Genomic DNA, 20598 nt, shown 5'->3' with positions numbered 1-20598 from the left:
AATTGTATGTGACAAAGCTCTATAAATGTTTAAAGGCTGTTTCTTCTGGCTATCTGACTGAATAAACCATGCAATGATATTTCTCTCTGACAGTCATCGTTCAACATACGAATAAAGATCAACAAAAAAAGTTGGGCGCACACTGCCCCTGGAATGTCACGTGCGTGCCGTGATGCCTGTGTTATATAATGACCCTCTGAAGGGGCTGAGCCATTGTCTGCTCTAACTTGATCTACTATCACATACGCTACGCCAGTTCTTGAACGATGTCTAAATCATCAGCTTCAACCACTATGCTTTTGGCGAGGCAATTCGAGGCCCTCAGGAAACAACCAGACTCGGGTTTCTCAGTAGGTTAGTCTGAATCCTTGTATCTGATCTCCACTCTAGGCTGATTCCTTCGATATGAAACCAGGACTCTTCGAGGAAGACAACTATTATGAGTGGAAGGTATTGATTATCGGGTATGTTCAAATACGACATTGTGCTCTCCTCTCCTGGAAACTGACTCTTTCCCATACTAGGCCTCCTGATACCCTCTAGTATGTGCAAAGCCGCGACATCCACTTCTTCGCGAAGCTCATTATCCTCTCCAGTGAAGGAGGATTTTTGGAAGCTCGCCTGTCTTTCCCGCCAGAATTTCCTTTGCTTCCTCCCAAGATGCAATTCATTACCGAAATGCATCACCCAAACAGTGTGTCTTGTATCTTTGACTCGCAGTGCGATATGCTGACTCACAGAATTTTCTCACAGTTTACAAGGACGGTACTGTGTGTATATCGATTCTTGTGAGACTCCTCGTCAATCTAGTTTCCAAAGTCTTTTCTAACGATCTTTGCACCATCAACAGCACGCACCTGGTGAGGATCAGTACGGATATGAAGATGCTGGGGAGCGATGGATGCCCGTTCACACTGCAGAGTCCATTGTGTGTATTGCTACTGCTCCTTTATTACCGATTATAACCTACCGTCCTTAGCTCGTTAGCGTTATCTCCCTCCTTTCATCGGACACACCTAATCTTGACAGTCCTGCCAACGTCGACGTCGCCAAACAGATTCGAACAAATCCTGCAGGTTTGTCTGTTTCCATTGGGATAAATTATGTATTCCTAATCCTTCTCTGTTGCGATAGCGTATAAAAAGGAAGTTCGAAGACTGGTGCGAAAGAGTGCAGAGAAAGCCTTCGAGTAGCTTTGCCGCGTATTCCATCTCTGTTGTCTTATCGCTGTCGTAGTTGAAATTATTAAATACTTCAAACACCACTCTAATATCCCCTTCTTCTGATTATCTGCAGTGTATTTCCCTGCTTCAAGTTCCGTCGTACTGTGAGGAGACTCGGTTTTATTTAAAGGCTGATAGCTCGCCCAATATAGTACCCAATTAAGGCCATGAGATGTACAGCCACAATCCCGCTTCCCTCCGGATTGGGTCGTGGGAAGATTTTAATGGGTTCCCTCGCTACTTTTAGAACACAATGAACAACTCTCTTGACTCCTCTGCTTTCTACCCTCATCGTCTCAGACCCCCACTTTCTTCTGTCCTCTTTCTTCCACTGAGAACAGAGCTCTGTTGTAACACACTTTCGCGTAAGGTGTGGCTGGTACCGGTAAAGCACTGTCCTGCAATAACTCAAGAACTGTGAGTCACTTTAATCACGGTGCCTTCTACTGTTTGAACGTGAACACTGACGCGACGCGACATACACCAGATTGAAGGTGACTCTTTCGATATACCGAAATATTTCAAACAATGTCTTAAATAGCAAGTCCCTGAACTACCAGGAAGGAACCCATGGTCCCCCCAAAGAAGGATGTGTATAGCAAACGTTGGTGCCTTATTATGGTATGGTCTTCTGGGCAGCACTGAATATAGAATCAGGCCTTTTGGACTCCATTCCTGCACCACTCGGTCTGTTTGAATTTCTGTTCTCTCCTTGCAGTAACACTCAGTATATTTCAAACAGAGGACGACTCCGATTCTGATTTCAAGTCAGGTCCTTACATACCAACACCGGCAAAGCCGAAGAAGAGGACAAGAAAATCTTCTTCTAGCACACTTCCCCAGAAGAGGCGGAAGGCTACGAAGAATATCGAATCTGATGAAGAAGAAGAATTTATACCCAATGTACACGAAAGAAAAAGTAAATTCTGGTCTATTTCAGCTCTCGTTTGTTTAGCACCGTGGCTTAAGTGTATTTTTTTGAACGTCAGTTGCTTCAACATCGAAGAAGAGGAACTTAATGTCCCACAACCCTCTACAGAAATATTTTGGTTTGCTCTGTCCCATTCTTAAGCTTTCTGTAATGTTTTTCAACGATGGCATCACTGTGTAGAGGAACTGCTGGTGATCTTCGAAGATGACGAGGAGGATGAACAAGAGCTAGACGAAGAGTCCTCAGATCATTCTAAATACTCTGATGAGTCGAAGACATCGGACCCCATTGGCTTTCTCAACCTGTCCGCAAGGTCATTGAAGAAGGAGTTAGAACGAGACAACAGAACAGACTCTGTCACGGGTACGCCATCACCCTTGAAAATGGTACTATATCTGACGTCTGTTACCCTTACTTTAGAATCTGAATCTTGTGCGGAAGGTTCTTCGATTCAGACATCTCAAGCGAACCAGAGTGCTCGCATATCGGCGCCTGTTCACAAACAAACGACTACTGAAGGTGCAACAGTGTCTTCCCCACCTTTTTATTGCTACTTACTCTGTGCCAGGATATGAGCCTGATTCGGTGACTGAATCCGAGTCCGATGCAGAAGCTGCGTCCCAGGTTCCTCCCAAAGCTACGAAAGCGTCTCACTATTTGTCTGGTAAGTAGGTCTCTTTTGCTCTCCTATGGCTTACTTATATGCTCTCAGCTGTAGCACGAGGAAAGCGCCCTCAAGCCAGTACCCAAGAATCAGACTCAGTAACTGAATCTGAATCTGAATCCGAATCCGAACCTCAACCAATCTCAAAACCAGTAAGTCTGAATATTCTGTTTCGCGTCTTCTTAATATGGTCTGATATTATCGTAGAAAGCGCTATCGAGAAGGCCTGGATTTGTATTGCAACCAGGACAGCAGTTGGCGTCTTATTACCTAGATGAACAAAAGACCGCCAAGATACCATCGACGCTCAACCCTTTTTTGCGAGAATATCAAAGGGAAGGCGTACAATTCCTCTACCGGCAATACGCAGCAGGGAAAGGAGGTCTTTTGGGAGACGATATGGGTTTGGTAAGTAGCTTCAACAATGTAATTCCAGTCTTCATTTCTGATGTTTATTTTTCAGGGTTCGTTTTTCCTGCAGTAATTAAAATACAGACAATCATTGACGAACTTACTAGGTAAAACAATCCAAACCATCTCATTTTTGTCTGCTATCATGAAGAAAACTGGATTTTCAACGGACAAACATCGACGTAAACAATATGTCTCCCGGCTGCAAGATAATAAAGATTGGCGCAAACATATGCCCAAGGCAGACAAAAAATGGCCTACGTGCATCATTATCGCTCCCAGCTCTGTTACGGGGAACTGGGAACAAGAATTTCGGAAGGTGAGCCACAGATATTGTCCTTAGCTCAAGACTCTAGACTCTTACACTTTATTTTTCAAGTGGGGTTACTTCGAAGTTGGCCTGTATATGGGACCTAAACGCGCGGATGTTCTCAAAGACTTCAAGCTCGGACGCCTGGACGTCCGTAAGTGCATTTGTCCCTCTTGTGGATTGATTTTGTTATTGATTGCATTTCACTATCCAGTTGTAACAAGCTTCGAGATTGCCAGCAGAGATATCGAAGAACTCTACGACCTCGCCTTCACATGCATCATCATTGACGAAGCGCACCGCCTGAAAGACAAGAACACCCAACTTTCCACCTCCTGTTCCAGATTTCTAACCCCGCTGCGGTACGGACTTACAGGAACCGCGATTCAGAACAACTACAATGAGTTCTGGGCTCTCCTAGACTGGACCAATCCAGGCGAGGTGGGCACGTTGAAGCAGTGGAAGCATTACGTGACCACCCCGCTGGTGAAAGCGCAGTCTGCCACTGCGACCGAAGACGAACAGGTTATTGGAAGTGCGGTGGCTGCCGTTTTAAGGGATAAATTGCTCCCCGAGTTCTTCTTGCGGAGGACTAAGGATATTATAAAAGATCAAGTATGTGCATCATCCTCCGATGAGTCTTTATGCATGTATTCATTGATGTTGGTATCATTAGCTGCCGACGAAGACCGACCAGGTGGTGTTTTGTCCTCTGACGCGAATGCAAGCCAGAGCATACAAAAACATTTTGTCGACTCCAGCAGTGCAAAACCTAATCAAGCGCGATGAGTTATGTTCATGTGGCTCCCGAAATTCGTCAGTATCACTTGAATCCGGTTCATCAATTTGCTGACAATACACTTTATACGTAGACGAAAGAACTGTCATTATCCCTTCGTCGCTGCCGACGTATTCAGGTTCATGTCTATCCTGATCAAAATGTCAAACCACTTGGCATTAATCCTGCCCAGTAAGTGTCGGTGCTAAAGCGCAGGCGAAATGTCACTACAGGGACTTAAACTGACTAGACCCTTTTTGCCTCTTGTGTTAACAGTGCCCAATGATAGCAAAGAAACGGTAACGTCCATTCCCAATCCCAGCTCTACTATTTGAATTTTGAACAAAAGATCAACTATATGTAGACAGAGGCATGTCGAGAGATAGCACGTATGGCTTTCCCTTCGGATGATGGTAGTATCCCGACGTACTCTCTGACGGCGATGAGAACTGAAACTTGTGGGAAATGGGCGGTACGCTTTCCTGCTAATGTGCATCGAATCATCCTTCGTCTATTTACATTTGCTTCATTGAAGGTTCTTGATACCCTACTTAACGAGTGGCGGAAAGATAAAACGAACAAAGTGTTGGTATTTACCAAGTCTGTGAAGCTGCTCAACATCGTCGAAGATTATCTGAAAGCAAAATGTGCGTTTATTGCTCCTGATTTTCTAGTATTATCAAAGTTATCGTACTGATCTCAAACGCAGTGCGATACACGTATTTGAAGTTGGATGGGAGCACCAAGCAGGAGCTACGTACGTTTGATTTTGTGGATTCAGTTCTTCCATATCGCAATATTCTTACTTCATTTGATAGGGATGGGACTCGTTGACAAATTTAACAAGGATCCTGATATTTTCTTATTTTTAATCTCGACTGCTGCTGGAGGGACCGGCCTGAATCTCACAGGTATTAAACACCTATCAATCTATGCCATATTGTAGTAATTCTAACATCGTTCCGCAGGTGCTAACAAGGTTGTTGTGTTTGGTGAGCTTCTGTACTATGGTCTACCTCCATTTCCCGGTGTACTAACGCCACAAACGTCCCCCCAAGACCCAAATTGGAGTACGTATTCTCCTCTTAGCGAGTTGCACCATGGTGTCTAATCAAATTTAACCTATAGACCCTGCACTCGATCTACAAGCAATGGACAGGTTCGTAATTCCACTCTCCCCTCCATCGTCGAAGAACCAGAAAGCCAATATCAATTTCTCCTATGCTTCACAGAGCCTTCCGCATCGGCCAACTGCGCGACGTGACCGTATACCGCCTCCTCGCCGCCGGCTCTGTCGAAGAGCTCATCTACGCGCGGCAGATCTACAAGCAGCAGCAAATGGCGATTGGGTACAACGCGAGCATCCAGACGAGGTGTGTGTTTGCGGCAGGATCAAAATCCTGGGTATGACAATTTTATGGAATTGAGTGCTGATGGGCTGTTGTATACCAGGTACTTTGAGGGTGTTCAGGGAGATAATGCGAAGAAGGGGGAGTTGTTTGGGTTGGAGAATATATTCAAACTGCATGAAGGAGCTGTGGCGACGAAGCATGTGGTATGTGGCCTTTTATAATCCCTGCCTCTATTACTTCGTATTGATGTTTGGTGCACTCTGTTTAGATTGAAAAGGCACATATTGCAGAGCTTGATTGGGCGCTTGCGAACATGGAGAAACAGACGGGGAAGAAGATAAAGAGCAGCAATGAGCTGGCGCACGTCAACGAGGAAGAAGCGGTATTTCTCAAGGAGGATAAGGTAAGTCTTGACACTGATATAATAGACGTTCAGGACTGCTAACTATACTGTACTAATTTTGTAGAAGGACTCCTTGAAGGGATTGGGTTCTCTACTCTTCGACGACTCAGGTGGGTATTATTCTTTTCTAAGGGCGACTTATCTAACGCTTTCGGTGCTGCTATAGTTCCCCAACCCAAGAAAGGCTCCAATACAATTGACGAAACAATCAAACAAATTGGGGTCCGATACATTCACCACAACGACAAAATCCTCGAGCCGAGCCATGTACAGGCTATGCAGCTTAAAATAAGCATAGAGGTGCGTCTACCAGATCTCTTTCTTTACCTTATATACCCCTCCCCGGCTCCAAATGAACGTCGTTTGCTTTCACCAGAACCTAAAGAAGAAGAGGCGCGAAGCAAAGGCGGCAAAGGCGGGATCAGCAGCATCTGGGAGCAAATACGGGAAACGTAAAGGTAAACAGAAGGATGAGGGGATCTCAAAAGAGAAAGAGAAACCCAAGCCTGCTGCCGTATGGCCACCCCCTAATAGGGGGAAAAACCGTAAAAAGACCACTGTGCCTGTCCCATCCCAGTACGCATCTTCTGTCGACTGCTGGATAATTCTTTCTCGCTGATTTTTTGCGTTGTCTAGGCTTGAGATGAGACGTGAGGCGCTCGTCGATTCGGGCGCGATAAATTGCGAAGCAGACATTTACGACTTTGCGCAGAAGTTGTACGTATTTCATGTCATATTACATATAATATGTTTGTGGAGAATCTCATTATTGGTACAGTGTTGCGATGTGTCCGGAAGAGCAACTCGAGGTCCTTCGACTTGTTGATCAGGCAGCTGAGGAGGTGGCAAAGAAGAGAGCAGCCGGTTCCTCGTCAGATTGATATTTTTCGCCATATCTATGTCCATCCATTTTCACTGGCCACCTAGTGTAACTTTGTACGGTAGTGTTGTATCTTTTATCATTTGTATAATCTACTTGTCGTCGGTGTAGAGAACGTTGAAGACAACAGCCGGCAAACTCCAGCGGGCCGCCTTGTTTGTCGGTCCTCACGGTCTGAATGCCGTTTCGGGATCGGGTAATGACAGTGAGCGGGATGACCTCGTGGCGTACTGCGTTGGCTTTCGAAGCCTGATGGGGTACTATTTATATCTCGGCACTGGATGTGCACTGCTGATCCCTACTGATCTCCAGTGCAGGAGACTGTGTGGATGCAGTCAGAGTGTTTGAAGTACTGGTTTCATGATGGGATTTACGCGACATTTGTTGGGAAATGCAAGGGGTGATACATTAGCCCCAGGCATTCGTGGGTCATGCCAGTTGGCAGGGTTATTTGCTGACGCAAAACTACTCTAGTTGGAGGACAAATGCGGGCGCTAAAGATAAGAGAATGATGTGGTTTCGCCGAGACGAAAAATGAGACCATGTTTGGTATGGAGACTGGTTTGTCTGCTTTGTTGGGTGCAGAGGATGGAGCCGTGTCAGGATTTGAATGGTGGGCTTATTAATAGCGGCCTGGGTAGAGGGCTTAAGGAGCCGATGACAAGCTGACAGGGCGTTGAAGCAGTGGCCCAGCATTATTTTGCCTAATCTCTGAGCAGCGGAGGGCTTGCAGGCAGGCTAGCACAGAGTCGTGAAACACGCAGCATTCGAGCGAATATGGACAAGCTGGAAAACAAGAGAAACACAAGGCAGGACTCGGGTGGAATGATGGCGGCCGGTCACGGGCCGCTTGTTGATTGTTGTCCGTGCACACGGAACTTGCCGGGAAAATTCACACCTGATATGCTCTTGTACTGAGGGGCAGCTCAGTGTTGTTTCCCCAGCCTTAGCCCAGCCAGCCAGCCAGCGCAGTATCAGTGCAGCACTCCCTCCCACATATTTCTTATTTTTCAACACATAACAGTGAGTTTCTTTATTTTGCGCTTTATTATTCCCTCTTCTGCGCGCACATTGTAGCGCATATATCCACCTTCTTTTCCCCGTCGTCGTCGTCCAACCCCTTCCATCGCTGTCGACAGCACTCGCCGCACCTGTGCTGTACGCCAACTACGCTTTGTTTGTTTGGCCCGACCCCTAATGGCGCGTCGCGCCTTCTCTTCAACGGGCCTCTCAGCTCATCGTCACCTACAAAACAAGTACATTTACGCGCTGTTTGCCCTTCTCACGACTCTCTGCTCGTCGTTGTCATCTTCAACCATCCAAAACATGCACCGATCTCCCTTTTCACTACTTTTGCCTCATCTTTCCCTCAAATCTGCTCGTAAAATGCATTCTAACGTGTCGCCGCCCATCTAGATGCCCAAGGAAGCCACCAAACCCAAAGTGAGTGCTCCTGGTTCAATTTTACACGTCAGGGCTTGAGGGGAGGTATCCGGGCCTGCCCATTCGGCACGCCTGGTGCCTTGTATGCGCATATGCGCACCTCATATCTACTCTGCGCTTTCGGGGCGTGTGGTTCGCATGCGTATATGCGCCGTCGTCGTCGTTGACGTCGTCAAGCAATGTCTCACGTATGTATGCTGACCAAACACCCTCTTTCGTAGCGCAAGGCCGCAGAGAAGGCGGAGAAGCCTTCGCGCAAGACCAAGAAGGACCCCAAGGCACCGAAGCGTGCTCTCTCAGCGTACATGTTCTTCAGCCAGGACTGGCGCGAGAGAATCAAGTCTGAGAACCCAGATGCTGGTTTCGGTATGTGACGTCTTGTTTGGTTCAAGTTGAACATGCGCTTACTGTGCCTGCTTATATAGGCGAGGTTGGCAAGCTTCTAGGAGCCAAGTGGAAGGAGCTCGATGACGCCGAGAAGAAGGTCTGTTGTTCTGTTTATCTTTGCGCTTATCTCACTGTACTGACTCTGCTCTCAGCCATACATTGACCAGGCAGCTCGTGATAAGGAGAGAGCTGATGATGAAAAGGCCGCTTACGATGTTCGTATTCATCACCCTTAGGTCCATACATGTGCTCACATTCTTTCCTTTTTATTAGAACAAACAGAAAGGAAGCGGTGATGACGACGACGACGAAGAGTAAAGGATACTTTCGTCTAGCCAAATAATGTCACCGCGTGCACGTAGCGTTCTCTTCTTTATCGCGTGCACCTTCGTGATTCCTTTAACCTTTCGCTTCAATGTCACCTATAAACCCCCCTCATACGCGTACATCTTCGACTTTCGCGTCATATACTCGTTGACAATATTGTGGTTCTTACTTCTCTTTTTTATTCTTACACTTACCCCCCTTGCTCTTTGGTCACTCTTTTCTCTTCTGTTTGTGTGTACGATTGTATAATAATTATATCGCTCTACATTCGGGTTCCTTTTTTTCTTCTTTTTTTGCCAGTTTGATGTACTGTTCGTATGAGATTCCGACATGTATGTCGGCGTTAGGCTTGTGTTGTAATCCAGGTGACTATGTTGATTGAACGGACGCCGGACTCTATGGAATGATGGAATTGATATCCCGACATTCTTACCATCATTGTTCGATCCGTGGTTCTGTCGGTGATTGAAGGAGATATGTGCTTCGCTATCACTATCAGTGGCGGTGCAAATTGTTGTTGTCTCCGTCGGTGACTCGGTGAACGGCTTGGTGCGCCCTGAGGAATCATAGCTCATTAGTTTTGCAGTGACAAAGCACGGCCTCTAGAACTTCCTGTCCAACGCAATACCTGAGAACTCAGCGATATAGGATCACTGTTGCATGCAATGTGCCATGTCCACTGTATGGATATCTTTGATATGCCATGCCATCCGATTATTGGGGAGCTTGCTCCCCTTTGTACTGGTGGGGACCCAAAATGCTTAAGCACACGTGATCCACCAGTGTTTTGATCGTCACCCCGTGCGAACTTACCAGCAAGACCTGCCGACGTTTGTGATGCGGCAAGATTCTACCTAGAGCATGCCAGGTACTGGCATAGCAAATTAATCGTTCTTCGCTTCGCCAGGACACCAGGACATTTTGGTTGCACACACACACGCATAGCTTTGGATCGAAAGCAATTCGGTTCCCTTGTACATAATTCTAAAAAAATTATTGATGCATTAGCATCATTCAAATTCATCAAAACTGCAAACAAGCCTATTTGCTCCCTACATTTCTGCCGCTGATGTATCAAATGATTCCTGCTCCAAGCCTCTCTATTAGCGACTTTACTGGACATTCTCCCTGCGAAAATTCAGCTTCAGGATGTGACTAAGTATAGCGGCCATCGTCCTTCGTCGCGCAATTATGCCAGGCTTTAAATGTTAAGAGAATTTCGTGATGGCGCAGCTTTCTTTATACCTGATATTTTTATATAAAGAGCTTCCAAAAAATGGTTAATTTTGCGCAGTTACACGGACTTTTGTCATACTCCGCCAGACTGACGCGTCTACCTTTGACAGGTAGAGGCGCGACGCGTGAAATACACCACGTGATGTACACCATAATAGAACTCCGTCAGGGGGGGCATCGTGTTAAAAAGTTGGCCTTCTTTTATGTAAAAATGCAATCAGGTTCAAAAAGACTATAGGTCTTTTTTTCTTCCTTCCTTCGACGCCTATTTCTCAGTTAGAGTATGGCTGAATTAGCCAATGAAGAAGGGAGTAAACATTACAAGGCTGGGAAACATTTCGAGTAAGTTCTGTTTTAGCATGCATCGATAGGCTTGAAAGTACAACTGTTTTCGTTTTCCGTGTTTTTTTAGCGCCAAACGATGCTATCAAGAGGTCAGAGTTGTACAGATACTGATATTATGCCATGATGATACTTACATGTACGTGAAGGCGACGAGAAAAGGGCTCAACGAACCGAAATATCCATCCAATCTAAGCGCCGTGCTGTATGAACTCGGCCAGTACCAAGAATCCATCGCGGCCATTCGCGAGTCCTGGACGCGCCTGAGGGCACAAAATCCGATAGATGGGAAGCCATCTACACCCATCGCGTCGGATCCGATGGCCATGAAACTCGCGACGCGTTTCGCAAAGGCCAGCACGAACGCCGTCGCCTGCAAGGTCTCGTCGCTGCACGACGTTCATCTGTCGGGTCCAGACGCAGATATGGATGTGGACATTGACCATTTTGCGGCTTTGAAGAGGGAAGAAGGTGGTGATGCTAAGATTAAAGATTTGAATGCAGCTTGGAGCCAGTGGCGAGGTCTCAGAGACTCTTGTGCGACGCATACAGCTGAGGAGTGCAATCGGCTCAATGCATCGGCTGCAATGCGTCTGAGGGCGATCCCAATACTTAAATTGTCCCCGTAAGCTTGAATTTTTTTGCTTTTCTTTCCTGTTTTCGCTACTAAGTAAATACTCTTTACATCTTTAGTGATCCAACAATGGAGTACTTTAGAGTAAGTCTTTGACCTCACTGCCTCCTTTTGATTAACTCGTTCATTTCCTGGTAGATCGGCCATGATGCTGTCCGATCTTTGATGAACGGACTGAACGGATCTTCAGATGATCCATACTGTCTTGACACAGCTAAATATGCACATCAGCGCCGTTGGACGTTCCTCTTCGGAGGTTCTGGTGATGGTCAGTCGTCCGTTTTCGTACTGTTTTTTTATAACATTTATTCGTTTGATTACTTCTTTCTAATTTTACACATATGTAGGACGCCATGTCTTCGGGACTATGATTCACCTTGGTGATATGGCCAAAAAACTGCGACGGAAGAATGAAACAGACCGACTTTCCGTTCATATGACGCTCGTTGACATCCACCCTGCTACACTTGCTAGAGTCATCGTTATTTTTGCTTTACTCGACAAAATATTAGTGGCACGTACCAAGAACGACCAAACCAGCGTGGACGAGCTCCATTCAACACTACTTTATCTCTATATATCAATTATTATGCCTGATTATTGCTGTCAAATGTGAGTCAGATGTGATTTTGTACTCCTATCCTCATTGTACATTCGGCTCATGTCGTCGTTGCAGAATTATGGACACTTGCAAATCTCTCGTAGAAGATTTAAAAGGAGGGACGGGAAACCTATTGAAATGTCTAGGTCTTTACCTGAATCCAGGGAGCATCTCCGCTGTCGTTGATATCCTCCAGATGTGGTCCTCACCCCTCAAAAAGTCCACCGCACTGATGCTGCAGAGAAATCCCACAAGAGAGAAATTGTTCCACAGAATGAGAAGCGAGGTACCGCTGGACCCGATGAAGAAGTTACTTGCCGGAAATAAAGCTTCAAAGGCGGATATTTACACAGATCCTGATGCCGAGTTGGACATTTATGATCGGGTCGCAATTCTTCTTCCTCCCAAAACGTTGCTATCGCGGCATACTGCATTAGACAAACTCGTCAAAGGATTCCGTGGAGCTAAAAAGACACAGTTTAGGGCAGCTCAAGTTGAAGTGGAACAGACTTGGATCCCAAATCCTACCATGTTTGTGAGTACCATTTTCTTCCCTGATGATGATGACTGGAGTCATGATTTTCTAGGACCGCAGGACCGGAAGCCCAAATCGCGGGTTTGAAGATGGTTACCCACAGGAACCCTCTCACCCCTACGAGATCTTGCCGTCATTGGCCAATTTTACCAAGGAGATTAAAGGGACTCACACACCTTCGTCGAATGGCTGCTGTGGATTTGTCGCTTCAAGCGGATTTTTTGACCTCGTCGCCGACGCAATGTTGGAATTAGAGGGAGCAATTAAAGTAGAAATCATCGTTGGAGACGTGATAACAGGCCTGCCAAAGCTTCTGAACGGGGATCTGGGCGTTCGCCCAAACGATTTTCCACAATGCTACTCGCGCATGTTTTTAAGCAATGTCCCGTACGTCTATCTTAGTCCTATTGAAAGACTCATAGATTCATGCTTTTGCGTGGTAACAGGGATTACACACACGGAGTTTTGAACACTGCAGTACATTTGGTACCGTATGTTGAAACCAATGAGTTAGTAATGTCGAATTGCATGGTCAATCCCGGCGCTTTCACTTCGATTGGCGACTTTTGTTACAAGTAAGGTTGATAATTTTCTAGTATTCATGGGACTAAATCCACTGGTAACCCATAGCTATACACTTTTAAATGCGCAAGACCTGCCGCGCTTCCTCGGTTGCGCTATTTTAAATCCCTCTCGTTTTATCTTTGACGACATCGCACTGCAGAATCTCCCTCTTCCTCGTAAATTGGATGAATTGGCCTCCAAACAAGAACTCCATGCCTGGTTGGCTCATTTGCTTTTATGTATACTCTGTAACGCTAGGCCAGTGCACGCACCCATGCGTATCTATCTCCCAGCCAATCTCGGTTCTTACCTGAACGTACTTGTGCACCTACACCGCGTTGGATTCCCGTCCCATTGGATCGGAGATTTCTTACAGTCCGTTATCTCAGATACTCTCATTACAGACGTTCTACCTTATGAAGGGACTACTCCAGTTCTGAGTTCTGAGGCTAGAAAACGGATGTCCCGACCTCGAAAGGTTCACCTCAAAGCTTGGCAAGCAGATCTCCAAGTCATGTTGGCCGAAACGAGACAGGCACTTCCGTTTCCAGTCTTTCTGCCTTCAGATTACCCCACGCTTCCAGATGTCAAGACCTTTAAATCAAAAATCAAACCGTTCAACCTTGAACGAGATTTCAGGATTTACATGTGGAGAGAGCTTATCTCAAACTTCTCAAAAATTGTTTCCCTCCTGTTTTTCAAACCGACGTCTCATGTTGATGCTGATTTTTTCGAGGAGAATATCTCATCCATCATCGAAGGCCATAAGGAGCTTCTAAATGTTCAGGTACAAATTCTGTTGAGTCAAGAGAGCGTAGACTTCAACAAGGGCGAGATTTCTTGGAAACTTGGTCAAGGATGGTATGACAAGATGAAGCACGAGAAGTGGGTCATGACCGTCTATAGGACCGATCTAAATGTCCATGGTAGGATATCACTCCTGTTTATGTGCATCCTGTATGTCACTGACTTTGAATTCCTACTCAGTCACCGAACCTGTTGAAGCGAGTCAATGGCTCCAAATTTCTTGAAGTAAGAGTTGCAATGGAGGACCTGTCAACGTCTTCGATTCGTCTTGTTTGAGAATCACCTAACAGATCCTGTAGTAATGATTTTCGATGTTGACGTGTTATACGCTTACTACTCCAATATATTCAGGCAGCAAGATGATGTGCCGTAGAGACCATGCATTTAAAGCACATTTGGCTTGATATTGATTTTTTCCTTTAGACCTTACATCACATAAAAGAATTTACATAACCCTACATCATTCTCTAATATCCATGCACTTCAGATTGCTTGAATCATTTCATCTCATTACTGTCCGACTGAGATACTTCCACCGTTAGCGCCGTCGCCGTAATAGTTGGTTCCACCATTAGCGCCCTCAGCAGTAACCGCACCGTTGGCCGAAGGTCGACCCCATCCGAAGAAAGGGATGAAGAAATCACCCTCCTGTTTGCTTTCAGTGTCCCTTTGGCCAATCGCGATACTCCCGCCATTAGCGCCGTCTCCATTGTAGTTGAACCCTCCATTTGCACCACTAGCAGAGATAGGGCCGTTGCGAGGGGGTGCAGGGCGCCAGATTGGGAAGAAGAAATCGTCCTCGCGCCTGTTGACCGCGATGCTTCCTCCGTTGGCACCGTCACCGTAGTAGTTGGTTCCACCATTAGCGCCCTCTGCAGTTATCGCACCGTTGGCCGAAGGTCGACCCCATCCGAAGAATGGGATAAAGAAATTTTCTTCTTGTTTGCTTTCAGTGTCCCTTTGGGCAATTGAGATACTGCCGCCATTGGCGCCATCTCCCCCGTAGTTGTAGCCTCCATTTGCACCGTTGGCGGAAATGGGTCCGTTGCGAGGAGGCGCAGGGCGCCAGATTGGGAAGAAGAAATCGTCCTCGCGTCTGTTGACCGCGATGCTTCCTCCGTTTGCACCGTCACCGTAGTAATTTTCACCGCCATTGGCGCCGCTGGCAGAAATGGCGCCGTTGCGAGGAGGTGCAGGGCGCCAGATTGGGAAGAAGAAGTCGTCCTCGCGCCTGTTGATGGATATGCTTCCTCCGTTGGCGCCGTTGCCACCGTAGTTGTAACCCCCATTCGCACCGCTTGCAGAAATAGGGCCATTAGCAGGTTCTACAGGGCGCCAGATTGGGAAGAAGAAATCTTCCTCGCGTCTGTTGACCGAGATGCTTCCTCCGTTGGCACCATTTCCATAGCCGTTTTCACCACCATTGGCACCGTTCGCATATACATCGGCGCCTGGCATTCCACCGACCCCGATATAACCCCCATTGGCACCGTTGCCGTAGTAGTTATATCCGCCATTAGCGCCCGTCGCCGTCACTGACCCTCGAGAGGGAGCGGAAACTGGGTACCAAAACTTGGACTCCTTTTGCGCTTCAGCAGTGTTTTCAGTGGGAAGAGCGAAGCTTCCACTGCTGAGAAAGGCGAGTACGACTGCAGCTTTGACGAAAGATTGCATTTTGTTGTACTGGATTACCTTTGAGAACGATTGATTAGTAGAACATTTATAATTAAGTGGTGAGTGGTTTCTAAGACTTACTTGTTGTGAGGTCTTGGAGGAGTTCACTGAAGAAATTGAAGAGCATACCATTCATTTAAATATCTAAAGTCGAGGTGACCACGAAGGTGTTCAACTGATTTGGTTGGTACTTCCGCCCAGAGGTAGAAGCAGACTGCCATATCTGTCACATCGAATGTATTAGCACCAAGTTTACATTCGGACGAATCTTAGTACTTTTGGTCTCGTTAGTATCTCCTACCAAAAGCCAGAACGATTACATGTGTGATGAGACTGGGTGCATGTGAGGTCAACGTTGTATTTTCAAGGTGTGAGTAGCATACAGATAGCACCAAGCAATTGCCATCGTCGGGGCAACCATGAACCTGAAATTGGTTGAAGCATTGCAGAAATCAAGTGTGGAGTAGATATGTATCGCGATTGAACATCTACTGGTGAACATGGTCAATGAAATAACAGCGCTAATTGAGCACTTTGGATCGACGTCAAGTAGTGTAAATGACCACTGACCCTATTTTGCCCTACAGTAATGACGACACCAATGACCAATGAAAATGACAGCAGAAACCTCACGATGGATTTCTGAATGAGGCATGAGATATGGTTCATTTAGCATTTTCAACCAAGTACCTCCGGAAAGAGTGCAGTTAAAACCTGCAATTGAATGTCCTAATGTGTTTAATGAGATTCTGACAGGGTAACCGATAGCATTGTGAAACACGACATGTTGCATTAGGTGAATGGATAATATAGACCAAGAGCAAAATGTCAAGGTGATTGTCTTATTTGTGTTGGTAAGGGCGTACCGCGTCGTCTACTTTTTCGACTTTGGCTTGGGTTTCTCCTTTTCAATAAGAACCTCACGCTTCATTACGGTTGACATTTCTTCCATCCAAGCCGAATCATCCAAATCGGACCCAAGAACTTCAAACCTCCTACTGAACCTGCCCATGCGTCCGATGGAGTTGTTCTCGTCTTCGAGCGATCGATCGTTGGGGTTTCCTGTGTTCCGAAGGGGGTTGTTGGTTATATCTCGTGTCAAACGCGGTAAAGATTTTGGTGAAGTTGTCCAATGTATAAATGAAGTACTATCAGAGAGGATGACTTTCTAGGGAAATTTAGGAACGACGGGGTTCGGTAGACTGGTGGCTTTAAATTCCCTTCCAGACGTGCGTACAGACATAGGGAGAATTAGATATCGAGCGGAAGAATTGGGGTTTGTGTATACATGAGGCACGTATTTGCAGAATGAGCATGCATCTTTTCTGTGTTATTGCCAGCATGGTTTGGTAAATATGGTGTTTACATTCACGCATCGAGAAAGTAGTTATTTGGTTAGAACCTTGAGAACAAACAATTTAAAAACCTGGTTGTGATCAAACTCGAGGCTACAACCAACCAGCAAGGCTCAATGTCCACAATCGCATCGATAATATCGTTAGACACAAGCCATCCTCACACTCAGAGCAGTTATGCTCCTACGGCTATATCCTTACCACCCGAAATCATGGCTCTAATCTTCTCTGAGGCATGCGAGGTCATCCCTGGAAACGTCCACAGGCGAAGGCAGCTGCATCCATTTACGCTCGGTGGGGTCTGTAAAGGCTGGAGAGAAATAGCTTGGTCCAACTCTGAGCTGTGGGAATCCATAGACATACATCTAGGAAACGGAAAATGTGAGGAGAAACATATACTTGTTCACGAATAGATAAGTCGTGCCAAGGGCCGGGATCTGGACATCTTCCTTGAAAAGTTGGGCGATGAAGAGTGCTGCAAACCTATCCACGTCATGGATGTGCTTATACAACACAGGCCGCAATGGCGCTCATTGTGCCTTCGACTACCTAACCATTGGTGTGACCTTCTGCCCTTAAAAGGACTAGCCAACACTGTAAACCTTTCTGGTCCCACTTCCCTATCCTTGTTGGACGGAGAATTTAATTCTCGTCTCATTCTCCTTTCATTTCCAAATCTAACAAAGGTGCATTTAGGGAACATATTCCCACTGAATAGGCATGGAATGCATTTCCCTGTCAAACTCCCCCAGACTTCACACACTTCACGTCGCGTTTCAGTATGTGGTACCCTGCGTTAATATGTTATTAAGCCTCAATCCTCCTTCTCTAAAACGTCTGCAAATTGAGGTTTTCAGTCGCACGGATAGTAGTTCATCATTCATGGCGGGGGGAAATATCTTCACAAGTTTTTTGAGCGATCAAAATGCGAGCTCACACATCTCTACCTCAATTTCGCAATTGGAGACGGAATAACGGCCCTCATTAATCCCATTTCCACCCAGACTGTATTGGAAGTATTGGAAATTAACAATCGCTCAGATCAAGCACCTATAACATCTGGAGATTTGTTTTTCAAGGCACTCTATCCTGCTGGGTATAGTCATCGTCTTGTTCTAGTGCCGCACCTCAGAGTATTCACATATGAAGGACCACTTACAAAAGACCACCTGGAGACACTGTTGGAGATTATGATTTTGCGAACAAGGGAGGATTATCTATCTGGGAAGCTGAGAACGCTTAGGCTCAGGTCCACTATACCATTGGGACTTGAGTCTTCGTTGCCTTTCGAGTCCCACTTGAATTTAGACTATGAGCTTCGCGATAGCTTCGCAGAGTTTGTTCGTTGCAGGGTATTTGAACTCAACATTTGTGAAGGGTAAGCATTGGCAGTTGATAGAGATCTTTTTTACGTCCTGGGTAAAACAATTACCGTTTAAACATTCTTGAGCCCACTTACTTGTTCTCCAATATTTCATACACAATTGATGTCATTTTTGTGAGTAGCAAGTACCATCTTATTCCAACTTTCTCTCCACATAGCATTTTTTCAAGCATTTTGATGGAAAATAGCATCACACTTGTTTTGTTTGAATGCTATATCCGACTGACTTAGATGGACGTTACAATCCAACATGGGAGCAGTAAGATAATTTATCAGGTAGATCATAATTTCAGATCAAAAAATATGGCTAAATTTTGTTTTTTGTGTTTCTTCAGATTCAACAACACGTATATAAAGCTATTCCTGCATATTTTTGTAATATCCTCCAGGTATGAATTGCACGCATCCAATATTATTATCCGATAGAGATTCTTCCACCGTTCGCACCGTTTCCGTTGATGTTAGTGCCGCCATTTGCGCCCTCTGCGGTAATGGCTCCGTTGGCGGGAGGCTGATTCCACCAAAAGAGTGGGAAAAGAATACCATCTTTATTCTCACTCTCGGTCTCTCGCTTGCCAATCGAAATACTTCCACCATTAGCACCGTTTCCGTTATAGTTGAAGCCTCCATTGGCGCCATTAGCAGTAATGGGGCCATTGGCAGGAGGAGGAGGAGGGAGCCAGATTGGGAAGAAAAAATCTTCCCCTCGCTTGTTGATGGAGATTGAACCGCCATTGGCACCGTCTCCATTATAGTTGTAGCCTCCATTGGCGCCGCTAGCGGTAATGGGGCCATTGACAGTAGGACGCGGAGGGAACCAGATGGGGAAGAGAAAATCATCCTTGCGCTTGTTGATGGAGATCGACCCGCCATTGGCGCCGTCTCCGTATATGTTGGTTCCGCCGTTGGCACCCACTGCAGTAATTGCTCCATTAGGAGGAGGTTGATTCCACCCTAGGAAGAGCGGAAAAAAGGTATTGTCCTTTTGCTTGCTTTCGGTCTCCCGCCTACTAATTGAGATGCTGCCGCCATTAGCGCCACTTCCACCATAGTTGTAACCTCCATTTGCACCGCTGGCATAAATGGGACCATTAGCAGGAGCTGGGGGGATCCAGATTGGGAAGAAGAAGTCATTTTCGCGTCTGTTTACCGTGTTGGTTTGAGTGGGAAGAGCAAAACTTCCACCGCTGAGGAAGGCAATTGCAACTGCAGCTTTGACAAACGATTGCATGTTTTGGGTTGTATTGCCTTTGTTAAAGTCTGATAGTTAGCGGGATATTTACTAAAAAAAAATGGGAAATGGTTTTCCAGGGCTTACTTGTGTTGTGAGGCCTTGTAAGAGTTCACTGAAGAAACACAAGACTTTGAGGTCCTTTAAATACCCCGAGTTTCAGCGGGAGATGGCCGCAAAACTGTTTAGTTGAATTTATTGCTCACCAACTTTGCATTCTGAACGGATGCTAGTGTTCGGTAATATTAGCATGATATGTTAAAAAGGAAGGGTCATTCCATGGGCTACCAGTCCCATTCAGTGAATATGCATTGAATTAGATGAAAAGCTAAGAGATACTAAGAGCAAATGGTTAAAGCAAAATTATGTTTAGGATTATGAAGAACAGTATCTTGAATATAGCGAATATCTAAGGTAAACTAAGAGCAAAATGTCAAAGAGAATATATCATGTGTTCTGATAAAAAACATAGCCGCATACTGCATTGTTCACCATTTTGATTTTGGCTTGGGTTTCTTTTTTTCAACGAGAACCGCACACTTCATGACAGTTGACACTTCCTACATCCGAGCTGAATCATTAAATTCTGAAGGACTTTGAACCTCTAACCTGCTCTAACCTGCTCATGGACGAGTTAAAATGTTCTCACCTAAGACTAATTAGTCGCTGGGTTTTCCCGGCGTTTGAAAGGGGTTCATTTGTGGTATCTCCCGCTGGATGTGCTAGAGGTTTGCGTGTAAGCAAAGCCCCGTCAGAGAGAAAAACTTTGCACGGCTACTACGCGTCGATAACGCTGGTAAATATTGAGCGACAGATTGAGGTACTGGTATCCGATAGGCCAGTAAATAAGAGACTGAGAAAAGATAACTTTGCTGCACTACAATAAATCATTGAAGACGGTGTTTCTGTGATATGAGTCGGGACTTGGAAAATTGACTGTTTGGTTAGCCCCTTGGCAAACTAAAAAAGCAGGCAAACCCATACCCGGTGATTGCCGATTGACGTCCAAAATATGGATTGGAGAATCCAGGAGAATCTTTCCTCGGAACCAGGAGGCTTCCAAGGTGCTTCTAAGGTACTAAGTCCTCATTAACTTGACCAATTCTCGATTTTCAAAGGTTTAACG

At 45.8% G+C, this 20598-nt stretch overlaps 6 protein-coding genes across 6 annotated transcripts; 4 read left to right on the top strand and 2 right to left on the bottom strand.

Annotated features, from left to right (window-relative positions):
* Positions 1 to 266: 266 nt before the first annotated feature.
* Positions 267 to 1193, top strand: JR316_0010825 (Ubiquitin-conjugating enzyme E2 15; the record flags this gene model as incomplete). Its single annotated transcript, XM_047896489.1, has 7 exons — positions 267 to 354; positions 416 to 542; positions 597 to 694; positions 754 to 788; positions 851 to 928; positions 980 to 1076; positions 1135 to 1193. The coding sequence occupies 7 exons, from the start codon at positions 267 to 269 to the stop codon at positions 1191 to 1193; spliced, it is 582 nt and encodes a 193-aa protein (XP_047744534.1).
* A 653-nt stretch (positions 1194 to 1846) lies between these two features.
* JR316_0010824 (DNA excision repair protein ERCC-6-like 2) lies at positions 1847 to 6953 on the top strand (the record flags this gene model as incomplete). Its single annotated transcript, XM_047896488.1, has 23 exons — positions 1847 to 1910; positions 1942 to 2142; positions 2335 to 2517; positions 2575 to 2673; positions 2723 to 2818; positions 2867 to 2970; positions 3026 to 3226; positions 3381 to 3548; positions 3609 to 3693; positions 3754 to 4154; positions 4853 to 4964; positions 5027 to 5074; positions 5136 to 5228; positions 5286 to 5387; positions 5446 to 5476; positions 5550 to 5690; positions 5770 to 5872; positions 5938 to 6072; positions 6137 to 6182; positions 6239 to 6372; positions 6449 to 6648; positions 6709 to 6789; positions 6851 to 6953. 23 exons carry the CDS (start codon positions 1847 to 1849, stop codon positions 6951 to 6953), a joined length of 2931 nt encoding a protein of 976 aa, XP_047744533.1.
* Positions 6954 to 8368: 1415 nt separating this feature from the next.
* JR316_0010823 (Non-histone chromosomal protein 6) lies at positions 8369 to 9100 on the top strand (the record flags this gene model as incomplete). Its single annotated transcript, XM_047896487.1, has 5 exons — positions 8369 to 8395; positions 8617 to 8761; positions 8821 to 8879; positions 8935 to 8997; positions 9056 to 9100. 5 exons carry the CDS (start codon positions 8369 to 8371, stop codon positions 9098 to 9100), a joined length of 339 nt encoding a protein of 112 aa, XP_047744532.1.
* A 1528-nt stretch (positions 9101 to 10628) lies between these two features.
* JR316_0010822 (uncharacterized protein) lies at positions 10629 to 14052 on the top strand (the record flags this gene model as incomplete). The annotated part of the gene is made up of 11 exons (XM_047896486.1): positions 10629 to 10687; positions 10758 to 10779; positions 10837 to 11312; positions 11381 to 11405; positions 11460 to 11589; positions 11669 to 11933; positions 11998 to 12457; positions 12510 to 12844; positions 12904 to 13032; positions 13088 to 13947; positions 14009 to 14052. The coding sequence occupies 11 exons, from the start codon at positions 10629 to 10631 to the stop codon at positions 14050 to 14052; spliced, it is 2805 nt and encodes a 934-aa protein (XP_047744531.1).
* A 286-nt stretch (positions 14053 to 14338) lies between these two features.
* Positions 14339 to 15502, bottom strand: JR316_0010821 (uncharacterized protein; the record flags this gene model as incomplete). Its single annotated transcript, XM_047896485.1, has 1 exon — positions 14339 to 15502. One exon carries the CDS (start codon positions 15500 to 15502, stop codon positions 14339 to 14341), a length of 1164 nt encoding a protein of 387 aa, XP_047744530.1.
* A 3154-nt stretch (positions 15503 to 18656) lies between these two features.
* Positions 18657 to 19472, bottom strand: JR316_0010820 (uncharacterized protein; the record flags this gene model as incomplete). The annotated part of the gene is made up of 1 exon (XM_047896484.1): positions 18657 to 19472. The coding sequence occupies one exon, from the start codon at positions 19470 to 19472 to the stop codon at positions 18657 to 18659; it is 816 nt and encodes a 271-aa protein (XP_047744529.1).
* Positions 19473 to 20598: the final 1126 nt, after the last annotated feature.

Source organism: Psilocybe cubensis, chromosome 10, assembly GCF_017499595.1.
Source record: "Psilocybe cubensis strain MGC-MH-2018 chromosome 10, whole genome shotgun sequence".
In the NCBI taxonomy this organism is placed as follows: domain Eukaryota; kingdom Fungi; phylum Basidiomycota; class Agaricomycetes; order Agaricales; family Agrocybaceae; genus Psilocybe; species Psilocybe cubensis.
The sequence above is the reverse complement of the archived record's forward strand: the minus strand, read 5'-3'. Positions and strand labels throughout refer to the sequence as shown.